Raw genomic sequence first — 25947 nt, forward strand, 5'->3', positions numbered from 1 at the left:
AACTCCAACTAATTTTTCCAAGCAAGTGAGACCAAACAAGGGGTCTTATGGAACCTGGGGCTGTCTTACATCACAAGCATTCATAGTTTCTTTCCATTACAAATTTGGCTATTTCATAAAAAAGAGTGGGTACTTACAAAAAAATGCACTAGTATATCTATAATAAATATGCAGATAACAGATTAACTTGATTTCCCACTTTGAGTTACCAGTATACACAGTATAATTCTGACATTTTTGACAACATGGCAACAGATACAGTATTTTAACTGCAACTCTAACATGCCAAGAAAAATCAGCATACGATTTGATAGCAGCATTTGACATATTTAAGGGCCTGGTATTTAAAACTATCATAAAACGAATTTTAACATTTATGCCATTCAGCTTTTTTAAAAATTATATGATTTTTACTTCTAACTATGCATTCAGTTTTGATGGAATTTTTACATCACTATTAGACTTGAGGTCATCTGACATTTTTGTATGGAGTTTCAAATAACCCCTTAGTGCTATATACCTTATAGAGCTGTATGATGAATTATTTAGAAGGAAGGAAAGAATTGCCTTGCTTTTATTCTCAGTCACGTTTTAACTTAGCAGCTGAGCTTATCTACAAGAAGGTACTTTTTCAAATTTCCTTCTTTACAAACAGTTCTAGGGGGTGAAGGGACCATGGAAACAACAAACCATCAGAGCTGTGGGAAAGCAAAGTGTGATTTTGTTTTCAAAGGTAAGTGTGGAAAAAAACAAGGATGAGAAGTAAACAGATCCTAAACCTAGATGAAGGTTCAGTTTTTCCACTTTTCCAAACTGTTTGCAGTTCCATCAGTTTTAAGAATTAATAACATTAAGAGTTATTTTAAGGACTTAGTACACACCATTGTTTCTCATTATGTAACACACACAGTACTGCACATATTCACTAACAAAATTTGAAGTCTAGTAATCTTTCCAACCATAAAACCCCTGACAAACTAACAATTAATATAAAGCATGACAAATGTTTTAGAAAAGTATTTTTCTATTCTCTTGAGTGTTGCTGAAAACCAATATGCTTCAGAGACAGTATCTTGCAATAAGAAGCATAACTATTCAACAATGTGATTACACAGGCAAGCGCTCACCCTGTACATACAGAACGTCTGTGTGTGGTTTGGAAAGGACACACAGACAATACACAAACGTGTTCAGAGATTCAGAGCACACCTAGAGAGCAAATACCTATTCATCTACAACAGTTCTGTGAAAATTCAGTAGTCTCAACACCAAGAACATTCTGATTTGTTTTTCTGACATACTGTAAATAACCAATTCTCTTCCCCTATGCCAAGCCAGTGCAGCAGGGGTTATTTGATTGAAGTGATGGGGAAAGATTGCAGTGCTCTACTTCAAGCCACCTTTCACTGCTATGCATTTATCTAGGAAGCAGCAAGCAACCTCACCCAGTGAACAAACTCTGAAGCATTCCATAAGGCATACACAAGCTCTAAGGGGAAGCTGAGATCCCATTTCAAGGATGATTTGTCTAAAAATCAAAACAATATTAGCTCAAAAGCATTCTGTTCTTTTCTTTTAAGGAAGTTACTGCCTTCTGTACAAGAAAAAATAGCCTCCTAAGCCAAATAAATAGCCTTCTTTTTTATAACTTCAATAGAAATAACAAACAGTTTAATGCAAAGAAGAGGTTCACTTATGATCTGTTATGGTTGTAGTGAAAACATTCTAGATGATAAATTCTTGAAGAGGTATGTTCTTTTTTTTTTCTTTTGTTGCTCTTTGTTCTAACTTACCTAATTAGGAACAATTATTTTTTCTGAGGAATTTTCTCTTGAATTCCTTAAAATTGAACTACACATTAATGTTCCTTTTACACATATTCACCTTTTATGTTCAATATTGCTAGCAAAACCCCATTAATTTCTTAAATTCTTTGTATATTGGTTAAGAACAGCAATTACGTGCTTTGATGTCATTTGAGGAATATCCTGTAATAATCACATGTAAAAGTATTAGCTTCACATAGCAATCCATAAGATTACAAAACATATCTGTATTACTCCTTGCTATACGCACTTAGGAATGAGATGATTAGGTTTGGGTTTTTAATTTGGTGAATCAGTTGGAAGATTTTTAAAAGTAAAGGTAAAAAATTCTTTTTCTTTTGATTTTCTATCCTGAAGACAATGAGTTGGGAAAGATCTTATCAATATTTTTGTTAATGTCAGAAAGGCACTACCACAGTTAATTCAGGAAAATTAACTAGCTAACTATTGCCTGCCATTCTTTTTTTACATCGTTGAAATTCATAGAGGTTGTTATAGCTCTGCTCACTCTTTGGAAAGTTCCATTAGGCAAAAGATTAGTCATGGTAAGACGTGCCTCTAGCCACAAAGACCTCGATTTCATTCTAATGCACATTGCCATAATTATTTTTTTTTTCTTTCCCACAAGGAAATGGTTCATAGAGTTGAGAAAAGATAAATACAGTGCTAGAACATACTTTTCTTATGCCTGTGAATTGCACTGTATCCAACGGGAGCAGTACATTAATACCAAGCTGAAATTATCTGGTTTTATACCTCTTTATTCAGCAGCAAAAATGACCAAATCTACTGTTAGATTTTTTTTTAAAGATATTCAGCACTTCAATAATTTATTAATATAGTACACAAAAATAGTTCTATACAAAAGGACAACTAAGCTATTTGCCCTTTATATTGTCCAATTACTTATAGATTTTTCAGATTCCCTCTTGGCAAAGATGCACTAACGTGACAGTTTTGTCAGCCTCATGTGCACTGCATATTTTTTAATGTATATCATGTAAGCAGTGGACAGTAAGTAGGGAAATGCTCATCTGTAGGTTTAGGTAAGTAATGCTGCTATTTTTAGTGAGCTACCATGCTGAAGTAATTCACGTTGCTGAGTGTAGGCTACAGCTGTTTCTAATTCCAGTCAGATATTTACCTCTCTCTCTCCGGGGAGTAGTGGTCATCTATTACACGGTGTCTATCCATTCGGTTCAGGGTATTGTAATGCGCAGGAGTAGATCGAGTCCCTCGTGGTCCCTGATCCACATTCCGACTAAGGATAAAAGACATCAGATTCTGAGTTCTGGGTGCGCCTGGACCACATCCCCTCAACTGGATAGTACAGACAATCATTAGCAAATGTGGTGGTAATGAGATGTGCTAACTGACCTGTCTTCTGCATACTTTCAGTCTCAGATAAAATTTTCTTCTCCAGAAAAAAGTGCTGAGTCTATGCTAGGAATAAGGGTGTTTCTTTAGTTTGAATGTTTGTTTGTTCTGGAAATATAGGATTTCTATTTATTTATTTAATCATTTAAATTGAGTCCAATTTAGAAAAAAATTCAGTAATCGTTACAGACTAATACCTTCTAGGAAAATTTCCTTTCTAGCTGAAAGAATTTTACATAAGCTACATGAGTATGGCTATACTATAATGACGTAAACTGTAGTAAGACACAATGAGGTCTGGCTGTTACTGTAGAGTGCAGCCTGCTGAAAACATTGTCATCTGAACTAAACAACAGATGCTTGTTTTGCCCTGGAAAGCTTATGCTGTAACCTCACTAGCATAGAATCTGAAAAAGACGGAACTGTTTAATTAGGCAGTTAATTATGCAGTTGCATACTACTCGAGACCATCACTTTGCCCATCAATTGATTTACTCAGTTTAAGCATTAAAATGTACTAATACACACTAACCACTTTGACTGCTCTATAAAACGGATCCACAGGAATAAGAAGATAGAAAGACAACAGTTAACTAATAATTATTTGATAATTAAAACATAGTATTTCTGTATAGGTTTGAAAATAACAGTTTGCATGCTCGCCTCCACATGGATTCAAATTTAGACAGATAAATCCTTCTGCCTCCTGTCCTTTACAGCAGTTTTTCCTAATGTGGGCATTATTTTTTTGTTTGTTTTTCACTTTTGTACCACTTAGTTCCTGTGTCCTTCCCTGTCACTTTGTCTGACCTTTTTCATACCTGTCATCCTTATCCTTTGCTATTTGCCAGTCTCTAATTAGTCCCAACCTGTACGTGTATCCTTCATGGCTGTTGCCATGCTGTTGCCTATTTTGGCTTCTAAGTGCTATGAAGATGTAGAACATAAACTTTTGCCTTCAACTTGACTTCATTTCTCATAAATATTTCTCAACTCTGGCTTTCATGGAAGCCTGATATAAGCTTTACTCTTGCCATATCAAAAGTGGGTATAAATCTTCTACCTTTCACCTCCTAACTGTCCTGCAATTTCTTCTCTGTAAATTTTAACCATGTTATTTATACTAAAATGATAGAAAATCCATTATAGCCTTTACCCTGCCATTGGACTCTTTCACACATATTTGTACATTAAATTCTATGCTGACAGGGCTCCTCTGCTATTCTTTGCTACCTTTTATACTTTTCCCACAACCAACTCTCATTCCTCCTTTCTGAATTCTAGTTCCTGCTTGATGCTTTTCCCAGGGTCTCTTTTTGTTCAGATATATAAAAAATATTTATGTCGATCTTACTTTACTCATCTCTTCTTCTGACTTTAATATTTAAGCTTTCTCAAGGTGTCATTTCTTTGTGAAACTTCCCAAAGATCTGATCTTTGCTGTCTGCCCACACAATCAAAACTCCTGCTTAAACTCTGATTAGTCCTGAAAACTCAGTAGTATCTGCCTGCTCAAATCACTTTCAATATGATTGTGTTATTAGCTTAGCATTCTAAATAAATAATTCCTCCCATAAATTTCTGTATCATATCAGATTCTGACTTCATGCTGCTTTTCAACATCCTACACAACTGTATCTCTTCTACGTCAAAGCGTTACTACTATTTCAGCTGTTTCACTTTGCTGCCTTTGTCAGCCAGATTTACTGTTTAAGAGAAAACGACGTACTTTCTCCAATGAAACTTGTTCCATAAGAAAAGTTGCTTTCGTAACATATCACTTCACTCCTTCGGAACCTTCTAGCAGTTGACAGAACATGTATGGAGCAGCCAGATAACAGGCAGACAGATGTAATGGTGCAATTGCAGGTGGTGATGGTAGAGAATAATGAGCATCCTACTAAATTTACCACACCATTTCAGCCTACCCACTTTGTATAGTCACCTAAAACTTGTTTTTCAAATGTACATTCTTAGAAAAAGCTAAACACAATGTTGTTCAGTGCCTGCCACAGTCTAAAATCCATTCTGATCTTTAACAGAATAATAATGCATTAAATATATTAGCTGAAAACATTACAAAAGGAGTAATAATTTGTCAGCTTCTGTGCAATTTTGCTTTGTGGGAGTTTAAGAAATTCCGGTAGAAGGACCGAGGACCGCAAAATAGCTTCTAAGATATAAGAGCAACTTGCATGTCTATAGCCAATGAGCTCCTGCCTGTAGAAGCATCAGTAAGTGGAAGATCTCTGGGCCTGTAGCATGCATACTGCAGCTAAAATGTCTATAGCATCACATGTATAACAAACTCCACTAAACATGGTAAAACTGTATCAGCAATGCCTATAGCTTTGCCAAGTACACCTGAATTTTCATTAGGAATAAAAAAGCTATTTCTGTAACCCAAGGATTATGCTGCATTTCTACTAACTCTCAAATTCTGGAAACCAAATTCTCTGGGCTTGACAAGTCCTCAAAGAAATGATTTGATGTGTGGGCAGGGAAACATTACATAAATAATGCATTTCAATGTGACACTGTAGGAAACAGCAGAAACATTTTTCTCTCTAAGTTCAAAATTGTATTTAAAAATTTAGCTTTAGGAAAGTCAGGAAGCAAGAAACACTTCATATACATAAAGAAATGGAAAACTACAAGAAAATGGAAGAAGGTTTTTCAATGATTTTATACAAGTGTTAATCACTAGTTTGGGTAAAAGTTCTGCCCAAATTGCACGCATGCACACACAGACACACAAACACATACACACACACACACACCCCAAGACACATGACACACAAAGAGCTTTTGTTCACACACACGTCTATATCCAAGACACATATGGCCTGGAAATTTAACAAAGGCAATTATGCAGACTGAAATCAGTACAGTAGAAATTAGAATAGGTCCCTCTGTGTCTACTATTTGTCTCATTTAAAGTCAGGCTGTATTTACATATGGCTTTAGATTTCAAGTAGAAACTTACAGTTTCTGCCTGTTAGCTGTCTGGGATGATATGGGATAATTTGGGATTCTAATACCTCACTAATGCCAAAGGCTATCATTTAGTCTCTATCTTTTAGAGGAAATGGTAAGTAAACAGGTAAGTAAGAGAATATGAAGTCAAGAGAACTTTAAGCTAGCAAAAAGAACAAAGATAACAGAAAGGAAAGCAGAACACAAGAGAATCAGAGTGTCTGTAGAAGGGATACACATGTTTACCTGTCTAGAAATACTGGAACCAGATATTCAGTATTAAATGGGACCTGTGAACACTATAGGAAAAGAAAAAAACTTCCTCTTTTATTCCAGCTGGAAAAATACCCAGATGTAGAGACAAAAAATGTTGGAAAAAAGCTTTCATTTCCTTTTATGAAAACTTACCAATGCAAGAAAATCCTTACTTCTGGCTTAAACAGTAAAGTCAATCAATTAATAGTCATTATGGAAATTAGCTAGCTTTTCAAATAAATGTCCTGGTCTTTGTTTCACAGTATAAATAGTTATCAGATGTTTTCTAAGATCAGAAGTTGACGTTTTTTCAGCATAAATTTATATTTGTGCCAATTTGTTCTTGATGTTTTAAAAGTCTGAAAAAAACAGTAGATAGAAAGCTGCTACAGACAGGAAGCATAGCTCACACAGAACCTGCATAGTTAAATAAAAATTTACCTTTGGGGGGGAGGCACACTGGGAGACCACGATCTAGTCCGTCCTATACTATCTCCACGGTGAGGGGACCCTGATCGAGAGCAATGATTAGATGACATAACTTGTTCTGGCACTGAGAGTGTTGAACTTTGAAGATCTCTCCCATTATGTCGATAATCTAAAAGAAACCAAAAAAGCAAATATTCAATTAATCTGAAATTGCAGTTTTTAATTTCCTGCCATATCTGTATTACTTGGAAACATTACAAAAGATAGAATTTGATCAAGGATGTTATCATGTCTTCTTGCTTTTTGTAACAAAAAATATATACATAAAGCTGATTCATCTTGTTATGGTTAATTTAAGCACAGCTATAGTTCCCATAATTACACTTTAAAAGTGTAAAAATAAATTGCAATGCACCAAACTGGGCATTTATAATAAACCCTACACATTTACCATTTATTTGTGGTCAATATAATGCATTAATAATAAAACCTGACCTTCTTACTTTGAATAGCAAACAACATCGATTACTTCATATTCTAATTTAAAATTTAACACAATGATTGTCTGTAATATACATCAAAAAGAAATCTCCACAATTACAAACTAATTCACAGTTCAGTTTAAGATTTTGGGATAGGAAAACACTATGGGGTTAAACACAGAGTTTGAGTTCAAGAAAGGTTTGCATTTCAGGAACAATGAAAGTTACAATGACTCAATGACATCAGCTTTCACTCATTAATCCATTCACAGATTTCATTTTAGCTAAGGCCACTCAGACACCTGCTTACATCCTAGCACTAATCTTGAATTAGGAGAATAGAAGGCATAAATGGTCTAAGAAAAAGCCTTCCCAATTGTAATACCTTAAAAGTCTGCCACATGGCTATTTTACATAAGCTTTTAAGTAAAAGTTTTAAAAGATGGATGTATTAAAGTTACTGTCTGCTTCAAATTGAAAAAGATGAATTCACTGTCCCATGGTACAATACCCTTTGTGATAGCAGTTCCAAGGAAGTTTTTGCAATTTTTTTGAAGATCAAATTACTTTACAATGATAAGATGTGCAAGAATTGTAAGTCTTAACCTGATGAAAATGTTTTGTAGACATAGGTCTTCAAACAGCTCCTGGTGGCTATGACAACTGATCTAACTGACTTTTTGTTCTGAAGACAGTAACCAAGTGACAAATATGTAGACATCCACCTGGCACTGGAAAAATACTGCCTTGTAAAACTAACTCTTTTCCCAGGAGAAGCTTCTGATAGTCCAAGAGTATTTGGACTTCTACTCCAGATGGTTCACAATTTTCTTCCTGGAAAATGTTCAGTAGGCACCTAAGATAAACCTTAGTAATTCACTCAGTTTTACGGTTCCAAGAATGTTTGGTACTTCCAACAAAGTATTCCTATTCATTGTATACCCTTAGGACCAAGGATATATAATTTATGAGTAATTCCTTACTCCTCTGTTTAGGTGTAATCCATTTTGTATGTGACTATGTGTGGACATAAAGGGAAAAAATAGCACATCATCATTACATTACTACAACCATGTGGAAGATCAAATGCTCCCTCATCACTTCAAAGCATCAAGTCACCTTAGGTGTAGTTTCAGGTGAGAGCCAGTACTGACCTACAGACTTTAATCCCATGTACAAGGCACATTTATTAGCATACACACTAGTAGGACATATAAGGAGCAGCACAACACAGGTCTGTGTGAAATCACCAAAGGAGAGATGGGGGCAGTTTTATCTGTGTTTGAAATAGTGTTGCTACCTAACCAGTCAAGTACAAAAATACTGGTATAACAAAGATATTTTCAGCTCTGAAGGAGAGAAATAATGCTTATTTTAATTAAGAGGAAAGGCCATAGAGCCTGGTGGATAAGAGGGAATACAAGCTTAAGCCAGTTACAGGTCTTCCCTCTCACAACAAGTTAAAGGTGAAATTAGTGGAAGAAATGGAATGAGCTGTGATCAAGGCTGATAAATAAAGGAAAGAGCCAACTCATCAAGTAAATAGTTTATCTTCTCTTTCACTTCTTGTCCAATGTATCTTATAAATATTTTAGATGTTTTGTCTATGTCAGGTGATGTAGCTGAATTCAACCTTAACCTTGCTTTTTTAAAATGCCACTTTACTAAAAACAGGTATCAATAGGACATTCAGCAACCAAGGCTATCCGAATCCATAAAGTGGGCAATTAGCTATGCTTCCAAAGACATCCACTGGACTACCAAGTATATAACCTCTCAAATCAGCTGCACAAGACATGTGGACAGCTGACATCACAGGGACTGGCAGTGTTTCTTGCCAACTCACAGTACCCAGGATTTCCAGAGCATGGCTGTTATCAAGGCAGGCTTAAGCCCACACAGAATGGGTCAGTGAAAAGAAAACAGTAAAAAGTCATCTTAAAAGAAACACAACCAAATTTTTTCTGTGAAGAACACCTTGAAAAGCATGTTCACTAAAGGGGCAAGAAATCAAGATCCTGATATATAGACAGTAAAATATAGAAGATGTCTGAACAAAATTTTTGCCAGTCAGTCTGGAACTCACTAGACTCTGCAATTCTGCAAATCTTTAACCAAAATAGAAAGATCTAAAGTAACATCTGAAAGCTCAATAACGCTCAAGTAAAAAAGGCAACAAAGCAGTAACAAATTTCTTAAACAAACAAATCCATGAGATATTTGCTGGGTTTATACAATAAATAAATACAAAAATATTGCACAGAGAACTCCTTCTTATTAATAAAAACAGAATTATAATTGAGTGAAAGCATGTAAAGGCCATATGAGATCTTTATTTTCATTTATTTGAGTTGAAAGAACATGAAATGCACTACAGAGCATGTATAGGCAGCAAAAAGAAGAGGATCATTTTGCAGGTTCTTTGAAGACTCCGTTTAAACTGTCACCAGAAGAAAAATTCTAAAGGTAAGAAACAGGCAAACAAGAGAATGCAAGAGATCTATGAAGAGCTTTGTAGGCCACCATCTGCTACCCCAGAAAGCAAAGAAGTTGTAAGCAATTATGAGACTTAAGATCACAAGTGAGACAGACTGTTTCTTGTTAGACTAGAATATATTTTCTCTGTCCTTAACTGTCATTTTTATATTTTACTTATTTTAATTTATTCTGTACATCACTAAGACAAGAAGTTATGTTTTTCACTTACCTGATTAAAAGACATTATGTACAAAGAAACGTACTGAAAAAACCAGCAATTTTTATGGTATGATATCGTAACATATCCTGAAATAAAACACCACAAGCCCATATTTTCCACAGAGAAAAAAAAATCTAACTTTTAAATCAATATTTTTATGCAATATTTCTACATGCAGGAGACACCAAAGTACCAGGTGAATGAGGGATATCATTAGGTGTTATAGCTGAATGAGCATAGTGAAGCTTTCTAGAGCGGCTAGAAAGCTGCCTGGCAGAGAAAGACCTGGGAGTATTGGTTGACTGCTGACTGAATGAGTCAGTGGTGTTCCCAGATGGACAAGAAGGCCAATGGCATCTTGGGATGAGGGGAAATGGACTCAAGTTGAAGCAGGGCAGGTTCAGATTAGACATTAGGGAAAAAATTCTTCACCAAAAGGGTTATCATGCATTGGAACAGGCTGCCCAGGGAGGTGGTTGAGTCACCAACCCTGGATGTATTTAAAAGATGGCCAGATGAACTGATGAAAAGACGGGATATGGTTTAGTAGAAGATGGGTATGGTTGGACTCTATAACCTCAAAGGTCTTTTCCAACCTAGTGATTCTGTGAAGGGCATAATAAAAGACAAAAAAGCCCTACTCTATCTAAAACATTCCTAGAAGTTAGAACTACTAAATCAATACAATTAAATTTATTAAATCTGTATAGATAAACAAATTAATCAGTTTGAAACAAAAAGCTTCCTTGAGCTATAACCTGCACAGTATTGTTGCAATAAATCAAAATAGCTAATTACATTTTCAAGTATAATCCAAATAAAAAAGGTTTCACATTAAATTGGAAGCAGACATGTAAAGCTTTCTGGTAATGTAACACTGGTAGTGCTTCCTTACAACAATTTCAAAAGGCAGAAACTATCAGCACTTTTGTAATTTTGCCCCAACAAAACTAGACAAGTTAAGCAGTGTTCAGAGAAACAGATTAATATTCTCTATGCTTTGTTACCAGAAAATACACTTTGAAAATTATAATTATTCTCTCAAAACAGAAGCTACTACATTCATAAACTTCTCTTTGGACAACAGGTCACACATTGAAAAGCAGCTGTTTCAGTAGGGCAACCAACTAAGATGAATTAATTCCTAAGTCATCCTTCAGTTTTGTAGAGTTAATGTAGCTCTCTGCCTTATTTCACACTTCATATTTTCACTAGTTAAGAGTCAAAACAACACATATATTATACTGAAAAAACCCCTATCAGACTTTCACAGAAGACGATAACTTTCTGTGAGCATCTGTAGAATGTAGTATTTTTCTTCTGTAAAAATGTCCCCTTTATAAAGTTGCAATACCAGACAATACGTGTTTAATGTGGAAAGAAAAGAACTTAGGGATAGTTCCAGTAAGATTCCTAGGTTTCTTGAGTATCATTATCCTAACACTTTAGAGCCAGAACAAAATCTAAACTGTAAAGGAAGATATACATGAGGAAAATCAGGTATTTCAGAAAAAAAAGATCCAAAAAAACATGTGCTGTTAACACAGCCATGCAGATACAGCTCACAGAAGATGCCACGTTTTGAACTTAGTTGCCACAATCAAAGATGCAGGAAGGATGCTTCCACCCACTCAGGATTCAAAGCCCTGCGTTTTCTCCTGACAAAACGTATCTTAGAGTATTTTACTTTTAATGAATTGTATAGAAATAAGGTGAGAAGTGGTTTTAATTTCCTGGAAATCAAATTAAACTGCTAAGCTTATGTAGGAGTTAGCTGACAAGTCACTCAGACTACACCAGTTCTGAGAAATGTATTTGGAGAAAATGTAGAATCATCTGCAACAGTTTCAGAACCAAAAGGTAAGAATGCAGGAAGTCTCTTGGTCAATTTTTGACTGGAGCCTAACTCCAGCTTTGGCACACCAAATAGTTCAATGTTACAGTATCTGATGGCACTTGGTCACAGTATATCCAGTTCAATCATCAGTGATTTTTGACTCTTTATTTAAAAACAAGCTTCCTTTAGTTATAAAAGCTGAGATTTTTTTTTAATATTAGTTTTTAAATTTAAAATGTCATTGGTTTATTTTTTTTTTTACAAATAAATGCAGATTTTCAGGCTTCAGGATGACTGTAATATTTATTTCTTACCTTCTCAACCTATAGACCAGAATCTCATAGTTAAAAGAAAAGTACAGTTATTTATATCTTTTCTTTTTTGCCATGTGACCATGACTGTTCCAGAACGAAACAGTTGTCTGTGCTTGAATCACAGAGACAGCATATGTTGTGCGCTCAGCCAGTGGGAACCACCATGCTTTATGCTATCTATGCACTATTTTTTTTTATTCCAGCTGAAAACAGATGAAAAAGATGGTACATACTAGACTCTACTTTGAGACTGGCAGGGGATTTTTAACCCAAAATTTAGAAAGTATAAGAATACTTACATACAGTGGGATATGGCACGAATATAAAAGGTACCTAAGAAATTGTTTAAGAATGAACTTCACAAGATAAAGTATATTAGGACTCAGCTGCTACCAAAATGATTGATTCAATCATCTTTCACTTGTTCACTCTTGCATTGACTTTCAGTGGGTTTTGTTGCCATCGCTATTTATCAAATAAAATAGTTCTGTGTATAGGAAATTTGTGCCTTTCATTGACTCACAAGCTTCAGAGGAAAGACAAGCAATGTGTGACTACTTTTCAGCCACAAGTGATGCAAAGGGCAGCTCCTCGGTTACAGATCTTCAGGAGGATGTCAGTAACACAAAGCTTACATCAGAGGCTTTACAACAAGCCCAGCACCGATCCATACACCACCATATGCTTAGCAATGAATTCTGGATTTCTAAACCCCAAACAGACTTTAAAGCTGCTATTGATGATTGATTGACCATGGTATATGCAGTGGTAACTTTGGTACTCCTAACTTGAGAACTTAACTCTAGAGCATGCCCAGGACTTGAAACATCCATGTGTCTTAAGACAGGTGACGTTCCAAAAATTACAGTGACATTCTTGACTGAAAAAGGTCTCATTTTATTTCCAGTTTTAAAAATACTCGTTGTTCTAAACATCAGGTTAGAGAAAGAATGTAAAAGAAAGAATGTACTTGTGGAAAGAAGTAAAAACAGGTCATAAGCACAACTTGACCAAGGACCTGCTATTTAGTTATTTATAGTAGCAGTAAAAATAGGGTAAACATTGGAACCTGCTTGCAGCTATAAATATTGTCATTACCATAGAATCAAAGGCTCCATAACTATGGCAAGCCTCTTAAATCAACATACAGAGCACACAGAACCTGATAATCAGTATAAAGATAATCAGCGATAAACAACTGTGAGCTGCAGACACTTAAAAGATGGGCACATGACAAAGATACCTACAATGCCACTACCACCCTCTTTTCATGGGAGGCTTTAATTAAAAAATATGATACACATCGAATGAGGGGATTTTAGAAGGCATGCTGAATACAACTTCCTCTGAGCTGAAGTTTTAACTTTATCTGCTTTAAAAGAGAACATTACTACATTTGACTTAAAGTATTCACCCACCCAGTATGGCTGCACCATGCTAATATTATGCTAAGCAGGGTACGTGTTCAGTAAATAATAAAATTATTGAACTGTTATCAATTTATACAGCCTTCAGGTACAAAATTAAAGAAAATCACAAACCTCCAAGCATGAGGTTCACATCAACAGCACTAAAATAAACCTGAAAAAAAATCCCAACCTGAAAAGTACTAATGAAGCTTTTAATTTAGATGTCTTGCTGCTTGATTCAGAGAAACGCTTTGTATGAAAATTGTTCTAGAAAAGCAATATTACAATTGCTGTTCATCACACATAAAATAATTGACTTGTTTCAGACACTGATGCTAAATAGTGTTTTCTCTACTTTAACATCTGCTCCTGATTGAGGCATCAAGCTTTCTTTTTATCAGACATTTAATTTTTAACACTCGCCATAGTTGGGCTTAGAACAAGCACTGATTAGAAACAATTATATAATCAAATCACCAGAAGTGCTTAACATACAAAGATTTCACACGTGCATTTTGGAGACAGTTCATTTCTTTTATACAAATGTGCTCGTCTTCTACAGTGATTCAAACATCTAAATGCAGAATTTGGATGTCCTCTGAAGAAGTGCTGACAGTGACTGATCAAATAAATTGAATACCCTAATACTTATAAATTGAAGATACATTATGGATGGGTTTGGAGATTTTTTTTCATTAAAGTATTATTCTGCAAATATAGGAAGAATCAATATATAGTGAAAGAAATCTGAAAACATTACACTAGGGGTGTCTGGTTACTTGCTCCATAATAACTCACTTCCTCAAGAGTTCTACTGCACTAATGGTATGTATGGACCCATTCCAATTGAGGCAAGTACATTAACACCTAAAAAGAGTGTTCCCACACAGTAAAAAACAGGAGCTTGATGAGTTTTCAGTGCTGTATAGGTATTAGGACTGTTGTAGAACATGAACTAACATGCTGAGTTGGTGTTAGCTTAACTTAACGAAAAGAATGCTACTGATAATTAGTGATAGTCTGGAAATAAAACCTGAACTTAATTACATCTTTGCTTTCAAAGTAGAATGACAGTGATTGTATTTATAAATATAAAACTATTTTTTTTGATCTGCTAGAAGGTAGCCAGGCTCTACAGAGGGACCTGGACTGGCTGGATCAATGGGCCTAGGCCAAGTGCATGAAGTTCAACAAGGCCAAGTGCCGTGTCCTGCACTTGGGTCAGAACAACAACATGCAAAGCTACAGGCTTGGAGAGCAGTCTGAAGGAGAGAGACCTGGGGGTGTTGATCAACAGCCGGCTGAACATGAGCCGGCAGTGTGCCCAGGTGGCCGAGAAAGCCAATGGCATCCTGGCCTGTACCAGGAACAGTGCGGCCAGTGGGAGTAGGGGAATGATGTTTGCCCTGTACTCAGCACTGGTGAGGCCACATCTGGAGTACTGGGCTCAGTTTTGGGCCCCTCACTACAAGAAGGACATCGAGATGCATGAGCATGTCCAGAGAAGGGCTACAAAGATGATGAAGGGTGTAGGTGACAAATTTTATGAGGAGCGGCTGAGGGAGCTGGGATTGTTTAGTCTAGAGAAAAGAAGACTGAGGGGAGACCTCATCACTCTCTACAGCTACCTAAAAGGTGGTTGTAGTGAGGTGGGGGTCAGTGTCTTCTCCCTGGTAGCTTGCAACAGGACAATGGGAAACGGTCTGAAATTGCATCGGGGGAAGTTTAGGTTGGATATTAGGAAACATTTCTTTACTGAAATACTTGTCAGATATTGGAACAGGCTGCCCAGGGAGGTGGCTGAGTCACCTAGCGATGTTTAGAAGATGAGTAGATGTTGTGCTTGGTGACATGATCTAGTGTTGGACCTAGTAGGGCTGGATAGACAGTTGGATTCAATGATCTTGAAGGTCTCTTCCAACTGAAACCATTCTATTATTCTATGATTATCTTCAAAGACTTGCTATGCAGTTTATTCAGAATTCACTGCCTTACATTCTTCCAGGATTTTTCTATTGAAATACAGCTCAGATTACAAATGTCTCATAAAATAATGAAGTACAGAAGAGATATTGGTGTAGAACTGAATTTTAAGCATTAATATTTCACTTAAATATTAGATCTTACAACTGTGAGACGTTTTATGATTAAATGGTCTTGACAAAACATGTCTCTCTGTTCATAAAGTCAGAGTCAGTAGGTTACTTGTACTTACTACACTACAGCAGGTTCAATATGCGCTAGGGGGACGTACCTGGGAAAATAACTATTCAGTAATGATAGTCATATTCATTAACCTCCATTAACTGTAATTCCCATTCAACTTTGGTCAGTATAATGAAAAAAAACCAACAAACCACTCTGCTGTTAATTGCACTGTATTTAGTATTATGATAATTTAAATAGTGTTTTGTAAAGTGCTCTCAATTTTTTTCTAAAATCAATATAAAAATACTGTATTGCTTTTACTATAAGGACACAAGGGCATTCGAAGGGGCACATAAAGATGTGATGTTCTCCTAAACAGAATTGTTGGTAACAGACAACTTTATGAGGACCAAATGTTATTGTTCAGGACAGCAAAATGAATGCTTTAAATGGTTTGAAGTCTATGTACAAGGAATCTAAAAGGCAAAACCAGAAGTGCTAGTGCCTCTCCTTCTACCATTCTGCATCTGTGCCAGCAGAGATGAGATAGAATAGAGATTCTGCTCTAGCATCTTTGGTCCCAAGATGAAATTAATGTAAATTATAAACAGAGAGCTATTTTAAAAATCTTGTTAAAAATCACTTTTGCAGACTTCTTTAAAGAGATAATATATTGTAATCCTTTCTGACAATAGCTGACAGAATGTGCACATAGCCAGGAAATAAGGCATTAAAGTTTTTCAGTTGGTTTATCATGATTTTCTTAAAAGCCTTTCCTTTCAACAGAAACAACAGTTTTATTAAAAAGACTGAAATTTATTAAGTTTGTCTTGGCATGAGAAGATGCTTGCCACCAGAAGTTATAGCTTTTATGAATAACGTTTCCAAGAGATGACTGAACTTTTTGTAAAAATTAAGGAAAATAATAGTATGGAAAATAGACATAAATTAAGTGCTGGCTTATAAAGTTCGCTTTGTTTCAGCAAATACATTCTAACACACTCTTGCTTACAGATGTACAGTAAGAAGCTTTTCTGTTGTTAGATTTCTATCTATCAACAACTTATCCGAAGAGAAGCTCAATTATCCTCATGGGACCAATACAGGAGAAGCTGTATGAAATGGTGTTGTGGAGAAAAAGAATCTCTCAACTATGATCAGGAACATGATGAAGCCAGACAGCACATACTTTTCAATGAACTATAAATAAATACATAATGAAATCAAGAAAGGTCCATGCATTTCATAGAAACATAGAATCTGATAGAATGTTTTAGGTTGGAAGGGACCTTTAAAGGTCATCTAGTCCACTGTTTTGAATAAAATTAATAAAAATAAATTAAAAGGGAACCAAAGAAAATTCTGCTCTTCTTAAATGTTTCTGGAGTTTAGTTCACAGGTACAATACTTTGAATGAGCATTCATTTCATGGAAAGGCTCAATGAGAGTACACAGCAGATGTTAGCAAACATACTTTATGTGATACAGTATTTATATGGCAGAAGGAAAATGAGCAAAGTGAAGTGTCATGTTAAATAAAACCTGAAAATGCAAATGAAAGAATTGGGGTAAGTAAGAAAGAAGAAAACAAAGAGAGACAAATGGCTGAAGTATTGCGCTTTGTGCAGAGAAGGCATATATTTAAACCAAGATTGTGATGAGTCTGCAAATAAATAGAAGAACCTTAAACAAGAGAAGGGTGTGAATGATAAGACAAGGATAAATCAAAAGACTTGCAAACACAGTGACAGCAGCACAAAAAAGAAAGATGATAGATAAATAAATATTTCAAAACCAAAAGAACATCAAAGTTCCCCACCCACACAGCCAGTCTGAATTAAAATGCAACTAAGGTGTAGAATTGTCACCAGAAATCCAAAAGCTAAAAGATCCTACAGGAACTAAATGTACATCAAAAACTCAAGTAAGGGGAGTAGACTTATTCACTGAACAGCAACAACCATAATTTTACATGTTGTCAAAAGAGGAGTTAATCTATTTCCTGCAAAAGGGCTAGCTAACATAGGGCAGACTTTAATAACCACTTTTACAGTCTTCACATAAATGATACAAAATGCAGTAATGGAAAACTGATAAAGAAAAACAGGTCTTTAAACAGGATTTTCAAAAGAGAATTTATAATACTGCTAGGAAAAAAATACTACAAATGCACTGGAGGATGGATGGTCATTGAATGCACTGCATTAGAAAATCCGACATCATAGGTGTCTGAAAAGAAGAAATCTACCATCTTTATTTCAAAGGCAGCCTTCACTTGGGGAAAATTAAAAGGCTTAATATGTTTCAAATATTTTATGAAGTAAACAAAAAATGAAATCTTAAAATTGTAAATTCAGGTGTTTCACAAGATTACTGCTGATGTTCAAGCACCTAGTAAGACTTCTGTAAAACTCAGTATCTTTTTCCAGGACAATAAAGATCTCAGTTTCAACATGGTACCATACTGGTACTCCAGACATACGTCCATCAAGTACCCTCTTTTCATTCCTTTATTGTGAGGTTGATACATTTCTAATTTAACTGAACAGGAACATGAAAGTCCTTCTCTTTGGGAAGACAGGCAATCTGAAAGCTTTAGTGACTATTAAGCGTACATAGAAAGCTAACCAACCCAAGACTGAAAGTACAACATGTTGGAAAAAGGGACTTCTAAGGATCACTGCCTCTGGTTCCAATACTTCACTCTGGCTACATACTCTTCCTGCCTTCTGACTATAATAAAACAAACAGTGGCGTGGGAATATAAAAATGCCCCAAATTCTTCCTATATATCTTTCTAATTAAGGTAATAACCTGTGAACTGAGCCTATTACTGTTTGAAAATTAATTATTTAAGGAAGATAGAAAATTTAGTCGCCTTGCATCTACTGCATTCATTCAACCTCTGGTAAAATTTCTGGAAACAGAGCAAAACTTTTGAGCATAGGTTAACAAAAATCTGAATGTTTATGCAGAAAAGGTAAAAAAGCATTCCTTTGCACTAGAACAAGTTTTACTGTGGAATATATGCAAGGTTAGATGGTTGTTCCAACATGAACAAAGATGCCTTGTGCTTAAAAATGTCTGCTTTCTAGATATTCTAGTCAAAAGACCTACAACGGACAATAGCCAATAAATGTAACAATGTCTTGTCCTGTTAGTAGTGCAAAGCCTATATATTACATTAGTTTAAAAAGGGCTGTTTGATAACATTTACATTCTAGTTATTAAAAAAATCAGTTATCTTATTTTCCCAGGAGACCTATGGCAAGGGAATAGCAAGATAGCAGGGTCAAAAATTACATATATTCTACGAGATATCCATGAAATATCTGGAAATACCGGGATGACTACATAGACAACACAGAAATGCATCCAAGCTCAGATTGGTAACAGTTTTTATGACAGGACTGTGCAAACTCAACTAATTAGGTAGCTCACCAAATGTTTGCATTTATCAATAGTTGGCTGCACCCCATCATGCAATACACAGGATTGTTTATTTTACCTCTTTTTTTTGGTATTTCCTTGTCTCCTGTTTCCTGTATACCCTTCCTTAGCCTGCCAGCAGTATGTACTATGTACCTCATGTAAAAGCTGTGCATATGCTGATGGCTGGCTGCGTGGCAGGACCGACACACGTTTTGACCAACCAGCTGGTCACTGTCTTACAGCTGCTGCATAGACCAGGCAGCAGATACTGTTCTGACTTTCCTGAGTAAGGTACAAAAATCACTATATATGTACACTTAAGGAGAAACGTTTTCCCTGTGAGAGTGACAGAGCACTGGGACAGGCTGCCCACAAAGGCTGTGGAGTCTCTGGAGACATTGAAAACCCACCTGGATGCCTTCCTGTGTGATTTAGTCTAGGTGATCCTGCTCTGGCAGGGCGGGGGGTTGGACTAGATCTTTCGAGGTCCCTTCCAAGTCCTAATGTTCTGTGACTCTGTGATTAGGCTAGACCTGACCCCAGGGAACCAGAGACTGTCTAACATAGACTACTCTGAGTGTGTTAACTCAGTAGAGCTGTAAGGAAACAGAGTACACACTGCGCTGTGCAGCCAAGTCTGTGCAGGTACCAGTAACCATCAGCACTGGTTTAAAGGCGCCATGGCTGCATCCTAAATATATTCTCTGCTGTAGTCAGCAAATGCATATGATTCTCTGATTTAACTGGTTTTGGCTATGATTGCAGTAATATCTTTTCCCTTAAAAGAGGAGGAGAAACACTCTGTCACATGATGACTTTTGTCTCAAAGAGTCATCAAACTCCCAATTTCAACATGTCTCAATAAACCAGATTATCTGTTAAAATAGCTCCCATACTGCCTTAAATGTTCACATTTTAGACCTGTGTCACTGCTGTTATTCCACAATGGCATTTTAAAGGATACATCAAACACAAATGTCTGTCAAAAAAATAATCAAATAAACACTCCAAATAAACTTCTTAACATTTAATAAAAATAAAACCCTCTTTTGCGCTGTTTTTATAACTTTATAAAAGAAACAAAGAAATTCACACTTTTTTCCCCTCTGTTGGGAGTTTTTTGTAGTTAAACAGGCATTATCCATAAAATTTATTTTGTGCTGGTTGGAGAAGTACACACTTAGGTTCCCACTTACTTTTCATCACAAAACATTATAAAATTCATAATAATAAATTATAATTAAGAAAGATTTCTACTGAATCTAGAAGAGCAATTTTAGACAGTAATACCTGAAACAACACCAATTCCATCGTCACAGTCATAATCAGAGACTTCGCTGTCACTGATTCTTTTGGACCCTGCCAAAAAAAAAGACCAAACAACAAAAAATCAGAAATGTATCAATAATTTTCCCGTAAGTTAAACGACTCCCCAGCCAATAACAAATAAATAAATGTCAGGAATTCATACTAGACAATGCAGCATTAATATAAGCATATAACGGAAATTACTGATGTTGTAATATTGCAAACATATTAGCGTACCAACTATTTTCACATAAATGTTTAATGTAACAGAAAGAAATGCTGAAATACAGCTCCACAACATTGCTTTTATAAAATATTTTTATCTACTTCACATCTATCTGTATTCATTCCATACAGAAACTGGTGTCACACCGTTTATCTTCCAAGTTTTCATATGCAAGGCGCCACCTCTCCCAAAAATCTCTGAACACCACAAAAAATAAATGATAACAATAATATTAAATGGGTGTAATATTTTATTTAGGGTATTAGTAACCATTATCAGGAGGACAGGCAGCTTCACATGTATAGTGTGTCCTGAAAAACAAAATCTCTGAGATACTTTAGAGGAAGCAAGTTACTAATTACTAGAACTTAGCTGGCAAAAGCACCTTCCACAACCACAATCAGCACCAAAATGTAGGTCACGTATAGGTGTCGGTTTTCTGTTTAGCTTAATTTTACTTCTGCGGCAATTTTTGATTGCTGAAATCAGGATTAAGCACTGGCATGTGTGTTATAATTATTCAGCTACTTGCTTTAAATGTGAAAATCCCTGTTCTTCAGCAAGATGGTGTGTCCTAATTCCCTGGCCATCTAAAAATTGGTAACTAGTAGGTAGAAGATTTAATCTAATTGTCACCAACCCTTCAATTATGTTCCTTTATTCCTACCACAGGATTATTTATGCTGAAAAACACACACCCCAAAAAAACCACTAAAAAATAGGAGTAAAATTAAAGAAACCAAGAACAAAGCAGCATTAACGTTCTATCTGGTTGTCTGGCACAGAAGGATCCCTACCCTCCTTTCCCAACAGAAAGCTGGGAGTAAAGTGCTAAGAGGATTTTTGACAAAACTACATAAAAAGTTTTCCATGTAAAGACATCATAGAAATTATTTGAATCATAAGAACTGCTGCCGCCTGTCAGCCTCTCTAACAGCTCTCTACGCAGGGTGGAAGGTCCTTCTGCAGAGGAAAGAGTGTGCTTACACCTGTATAGAAAAACTTGTCTTTGTTGCACCCTTGTAGCCTTGAGCAGGCAAGGGACCTGGCAGCTGAGACCTCTCGTAAGTCATGCTGCTTACAGTAAGTCATCACTCAACCCATTCTCCACAAACGCATATAATTTCCTTTTTGGTCCGAGTCTTCTCTTGGCCTCTATAATATGCTGCATCTCTAAATTCTGCAGTTTAATCTCACAGTGTGAAACAGACTTCCCTCTGTTTTATTTCCATCATACTACTCCAGACAATGCCCTCCAAGCTTTGTATTCTGAGAAACATGAATCAGCATTCTGTATTCTCCCCCAACAATCTCTTTTTTAGAGCTGAAATATCATTGCTTAGTTCCTTTGCATATGCAAACCATTCTGTATTTCTGATTGCTCCTGCTGTATTTGTTTGTATGTTTTCTAGTTCTTCTGTGCCTTTTATGAGAAGTCAGAAGTGATTGCAGCAATCAAGACGTGGCTGAAATGCTCTGTTAAAAATTATTCAACTAGAAAATGGTTTAAGTGTGATGTGTGTTAATTCTCAGAAAACACAATCTAGCCTGCCATTACATTATGTGATTCCAGTAGAGCAATGTTAATTATTGCTATTTAATTTCAGTAAAGGTTGGGGGGGTTTATTCACAAATAGGAAATTAAAATTGGTACAAGTAAAGCCACACTTTGGTTTCCTACGCTCTGCAATTCTGAGATGGTAGAATTATTAGTCCAATTTATTAAAAAAGATTAGAAACAGTTATGCTACACTGGAGATGGCAAAATGTGTCTTTAAATTCAAGAAATGGGAAGAAATAAAGTCTTTCTTGAAAACAAGAAACAGCAAGAAAGTGATCACAATACTTCAGGAAAAAATAGAAGATAAGGGCAGGACTGAAGGAAAAGTTTTCAGCCTCCTAATGGACTTTCTGACAATCAGTATTTCTAAAACAAAAAGGACATTATTCAGTCTGATTTTTTTCTTAATTATAGTACCACAGAGGCCCAATGAAAAATAATCTCTCTTGCTTCCCAAAGAAAGGCCACCAATTCTGGCTGTGGTCCTGTTCCTGCTGACATTTTCAGTGTAGCCTTCTACTGATGTGGTGATATACATGCCAATGAGCAAGAAGGATTAGGTCCTGTCTATCCAATCTGGTTTCCTTTTACAACAAGGTCACCCAGCTGGCTGACCAGTTGATGTTATTTTTTGGATTTCAGTGAGGCTTTCGATACTGTGTGTCGCAGTATCTGGCTGGACAAAATGTCCAGCATACAAGTAGACAAAGTCATAATGCGTCGGGTGGGCAATTGGCTGAAGGGTCATGCCCAGAGGGTGATAGTAAATGGAGTTACATCAGGATATTCTGTGGTTCTATGACAAAGTCTCCATTCTCCTTAAGCACTAATTCAAATCCAGGCCATTATTAAGGACAGTATTTGTGATAGCCCCGCTAGTTTGGCTGGCATTCAGCTGGGATCTAAAAGGCAGAAGCTCCCAAAAGGAGTGCAGAGCAATACAATTTCAGCCTCTGGTAACACTGGTACTGATCTGGCAGTGGGGCTGTGACTGCTATGCAGAGATGCCAGTAACGTGATGTCAGGTGCTGTCAGAGAAATAAGACTGTGGGATGGGAAGATGAGGGCAGCTTAGCAGTTTGCTGATATTCATCACATGGATGCTTGGAAAGGTCTGTATCATGAAAGACGTAAGAGGGCTGAATCAACCATGATTTGAATGTCATTTGCTCATCATCCAATTCATCCATATGAATGAATCTAATTAATTACAACCGAGGTTGCTTTTTATTTATATTTTATTTTATTTATACTTACAGTTAAGTACATCTGCTTTAACATATTTTTAGAACATTATATTCTGTATTCTGGAGAAATGATTTGCCTCTCTGAGGATGAAAATAGCCAGCTGTTGTTACACTGGGCTCTAGACTTCTCAGCTGCACAGTTAAATTACATGTTGTAGTAGTCACGGGATACATCCACCTTTTTCAGAATCTCCTAATACAACTCCAAATCAGCTTCCAGGATCTGGAGACCCTTTTCTATCTACAGATCTCTGTCTTCACTCCCACCCAATCTGCATGGAAGAGACAGGTTATGGGGAAAGCCAACGGGCCAGGATTGAGACCTGGCCTAAGGATGGGAGTAGAGAAGGATTCAAGGGAAGAATCTGATTTCAGGGGTTTCTCCATTTGCTTTTGCTACCACAAAGAAGAGTCTCGTAACAGCTGACATCACTTAAATATATTTTGTTCTCCATGACAAGATATCAAGCTCAGATCATCTATCTCCTCAAGCAGAGACTACCTTAAGCCAAGTCTAACTGACTTAAACCAACTAAAAAATAATCATGTTTAAGTAGCATTTCACATTCAGTGCCCCAACCCCGATAAAAATGTCTTTTCAAAATAGCACTTCAGTATCTAAGCAATTTTAACCACTGACCATAAAACAGAGAAAACATTTCACAGTTTATCTAAGAAATGTGACAGCGAAGCTCCTCACAAATTATTCCAAATTAATATTGCTAATGAAGCTGTTATTTAGTATTTTAACGAATATGTTGAAGTGTTTGACAAATATGTTATAAAATATAATACTTATTTAAAAAGTAAGAAGATTATATCTGTTCTAATATAAATTCAAAATTCAGTAAAACTTTAAGTATGTAACACCCAGGACATCAGTTGCATCAAACAAATGCATTGGTGCCAACGGTTTGCATATATTTAACTTTTTCTTTGATGGATTTTAAATGTGAGGAGTGACATTAATTAAGTCTCACTGCTATTGCACTGGAAACTAGCTTATTAATGAAACATTCTTAGGAACATTATTACCATTTTGTCTGATAACTGGGTGGTAACAGATGGTAAATATGGACTTTTGAGTATCTTCCATCAGGATTAATGATTATTGCAGTTACAGGCTGAAGGCAAAAAGACCCCATGCTGTATGAATAGCTAATATAAACCATACAAAAATTGCCTTACTTAAGCATAACCCCAACACCAGCACAATCAAAAGATATATCCCCATTCACTTTAGCATGTTTTGGTTTAATAACCTTAAAATATCAATTAAAAAGTTTTCCAGGAAGTTTTCTTTGGGGACAGTGTAGAACCTGCCCATCAGAACTTGATCACCCTGGGCATCCTCCTGTCCTCCTGCACCTACCTAATCCTTCCCTGCCACTGCTGCACAAACTACCATCCCACCATCACAACAGCACTGCCAGAGCCTGTACAGTAGCTTTCATTGCAGGGTTGGGGGAAAAACCCCACCACCTCAGAATTATTTGACCCATTATTTTCATTTTCCATTTAAAAAGGACTTTCTATTTAATTTTTAATTAGTTTACCATTTTTATTATTTACATTTTTATTTTATATAAGGAAGGAAAAAAATTAAAACATAGTAGTTTCTTAGGGTACAATCCACTGTATTTTTCATCTACATGGCAGGAAAAATTTGTAGCATAAATTGAGGTGGTTTAGTCCAGTTATGAATCAAATACTTAGTTTCCATTACCTTTTCAGTGGCTGCAGTGTTGGTGGCCATGGAAAGCTTTAACAACTTCTGAATAAAAATAATATGGAAATCATTGAAGAATTTTTTTAGAGGTTCTTCTTTGGGTGCCCCAAGCCTGGCAGTGTTTAAGAGGCATTTGAACAATGCACTAACATGCTTTAACCTTTGGTGAGCCCTCAAGTGGTCAGGCAGTTGGACTGAATGATCGCTGTATGTCCCTTTGAACAGAAATGTTGTATTATTGTATTCTATTCTATTAGTCTAGTCTAGTCTACTTTGACAGAATCACATTTCTCTCCATAGCCATATTCTTCCAGATGAATAAACCATGTAAAATAAAAAATGTTTTCTTGCAAGGCAACTTAAATCTGTGGAGAATTCTGAAAAATCTGCTGGCTTCAGCGTGACAACTGAAGTTGGCACAGAGCTGTGCTCCACTATTATTAATATACAGAGGAAGCAATGCAAGATATAATGCCTTCTGTGCTTCATATATTGCCCATTGATATCACTCATGCAGGCCTCAAGAAAAGATCAGCGCCTAAGGTTCAAAACTCTATTAAAGCCTCCACAACCAACCAATATAGTTGGCAGAACTGACTAAAGGGATAGCATTAAAAATAAAATTGAGTCAGCTTAAATACAGAAGGAAGTGTCAAATTTAGGTCTCTGAAATTCTGTTTTTCTAATGGAAAA

At 36.1% G+C, this 25947-nt stretch overlaps 1 protein-coding gene across 18 annotated transcripts in view; it reads right to left on the reverse strand.

Annotated features, from left to right (window-relative positions):
- The window catches only part of RIMS2 (regulating synaptic membrane exocytosis 2), a gene marked incomplete at both ends in the record, with an annotated part of 475681 nt that overhangs the window by 160484 nt on the left and 289250 nt on the right, over positions 1-25947 (reverse strand). For all 18 annotated transcript variants that reach the window (XM_084260505.1, XM_084260502.1, XM_084260507.1 and 15 more), the window contains 3 exons: positions 2971-3087; positions 6876-7032; positions 20474-20542. In XM_084260505.1, the coding sequence (XP_084116631.1) occupies positions 2971-3087; positions 6876-7032; positions 20474-20542 (343 nt within the window). The remainder of the gene's footprint in view (positions 1-2970; positions 3088-6875; positions 7033-20473; positions 20543-25947) is intronic.

Source organism: Gallinula chloropus (assembly GCF_964237585.1).
Source record: "Gallinula chloropus genome assembly, chromosome: 2".
In the NCBI taxonomy this organism is placed as follows: Eukaryota; Metazoa; Chordata; class Aves; order Gruiformes; family Rallidae; genus Gallinula; species Gallinula chloropus.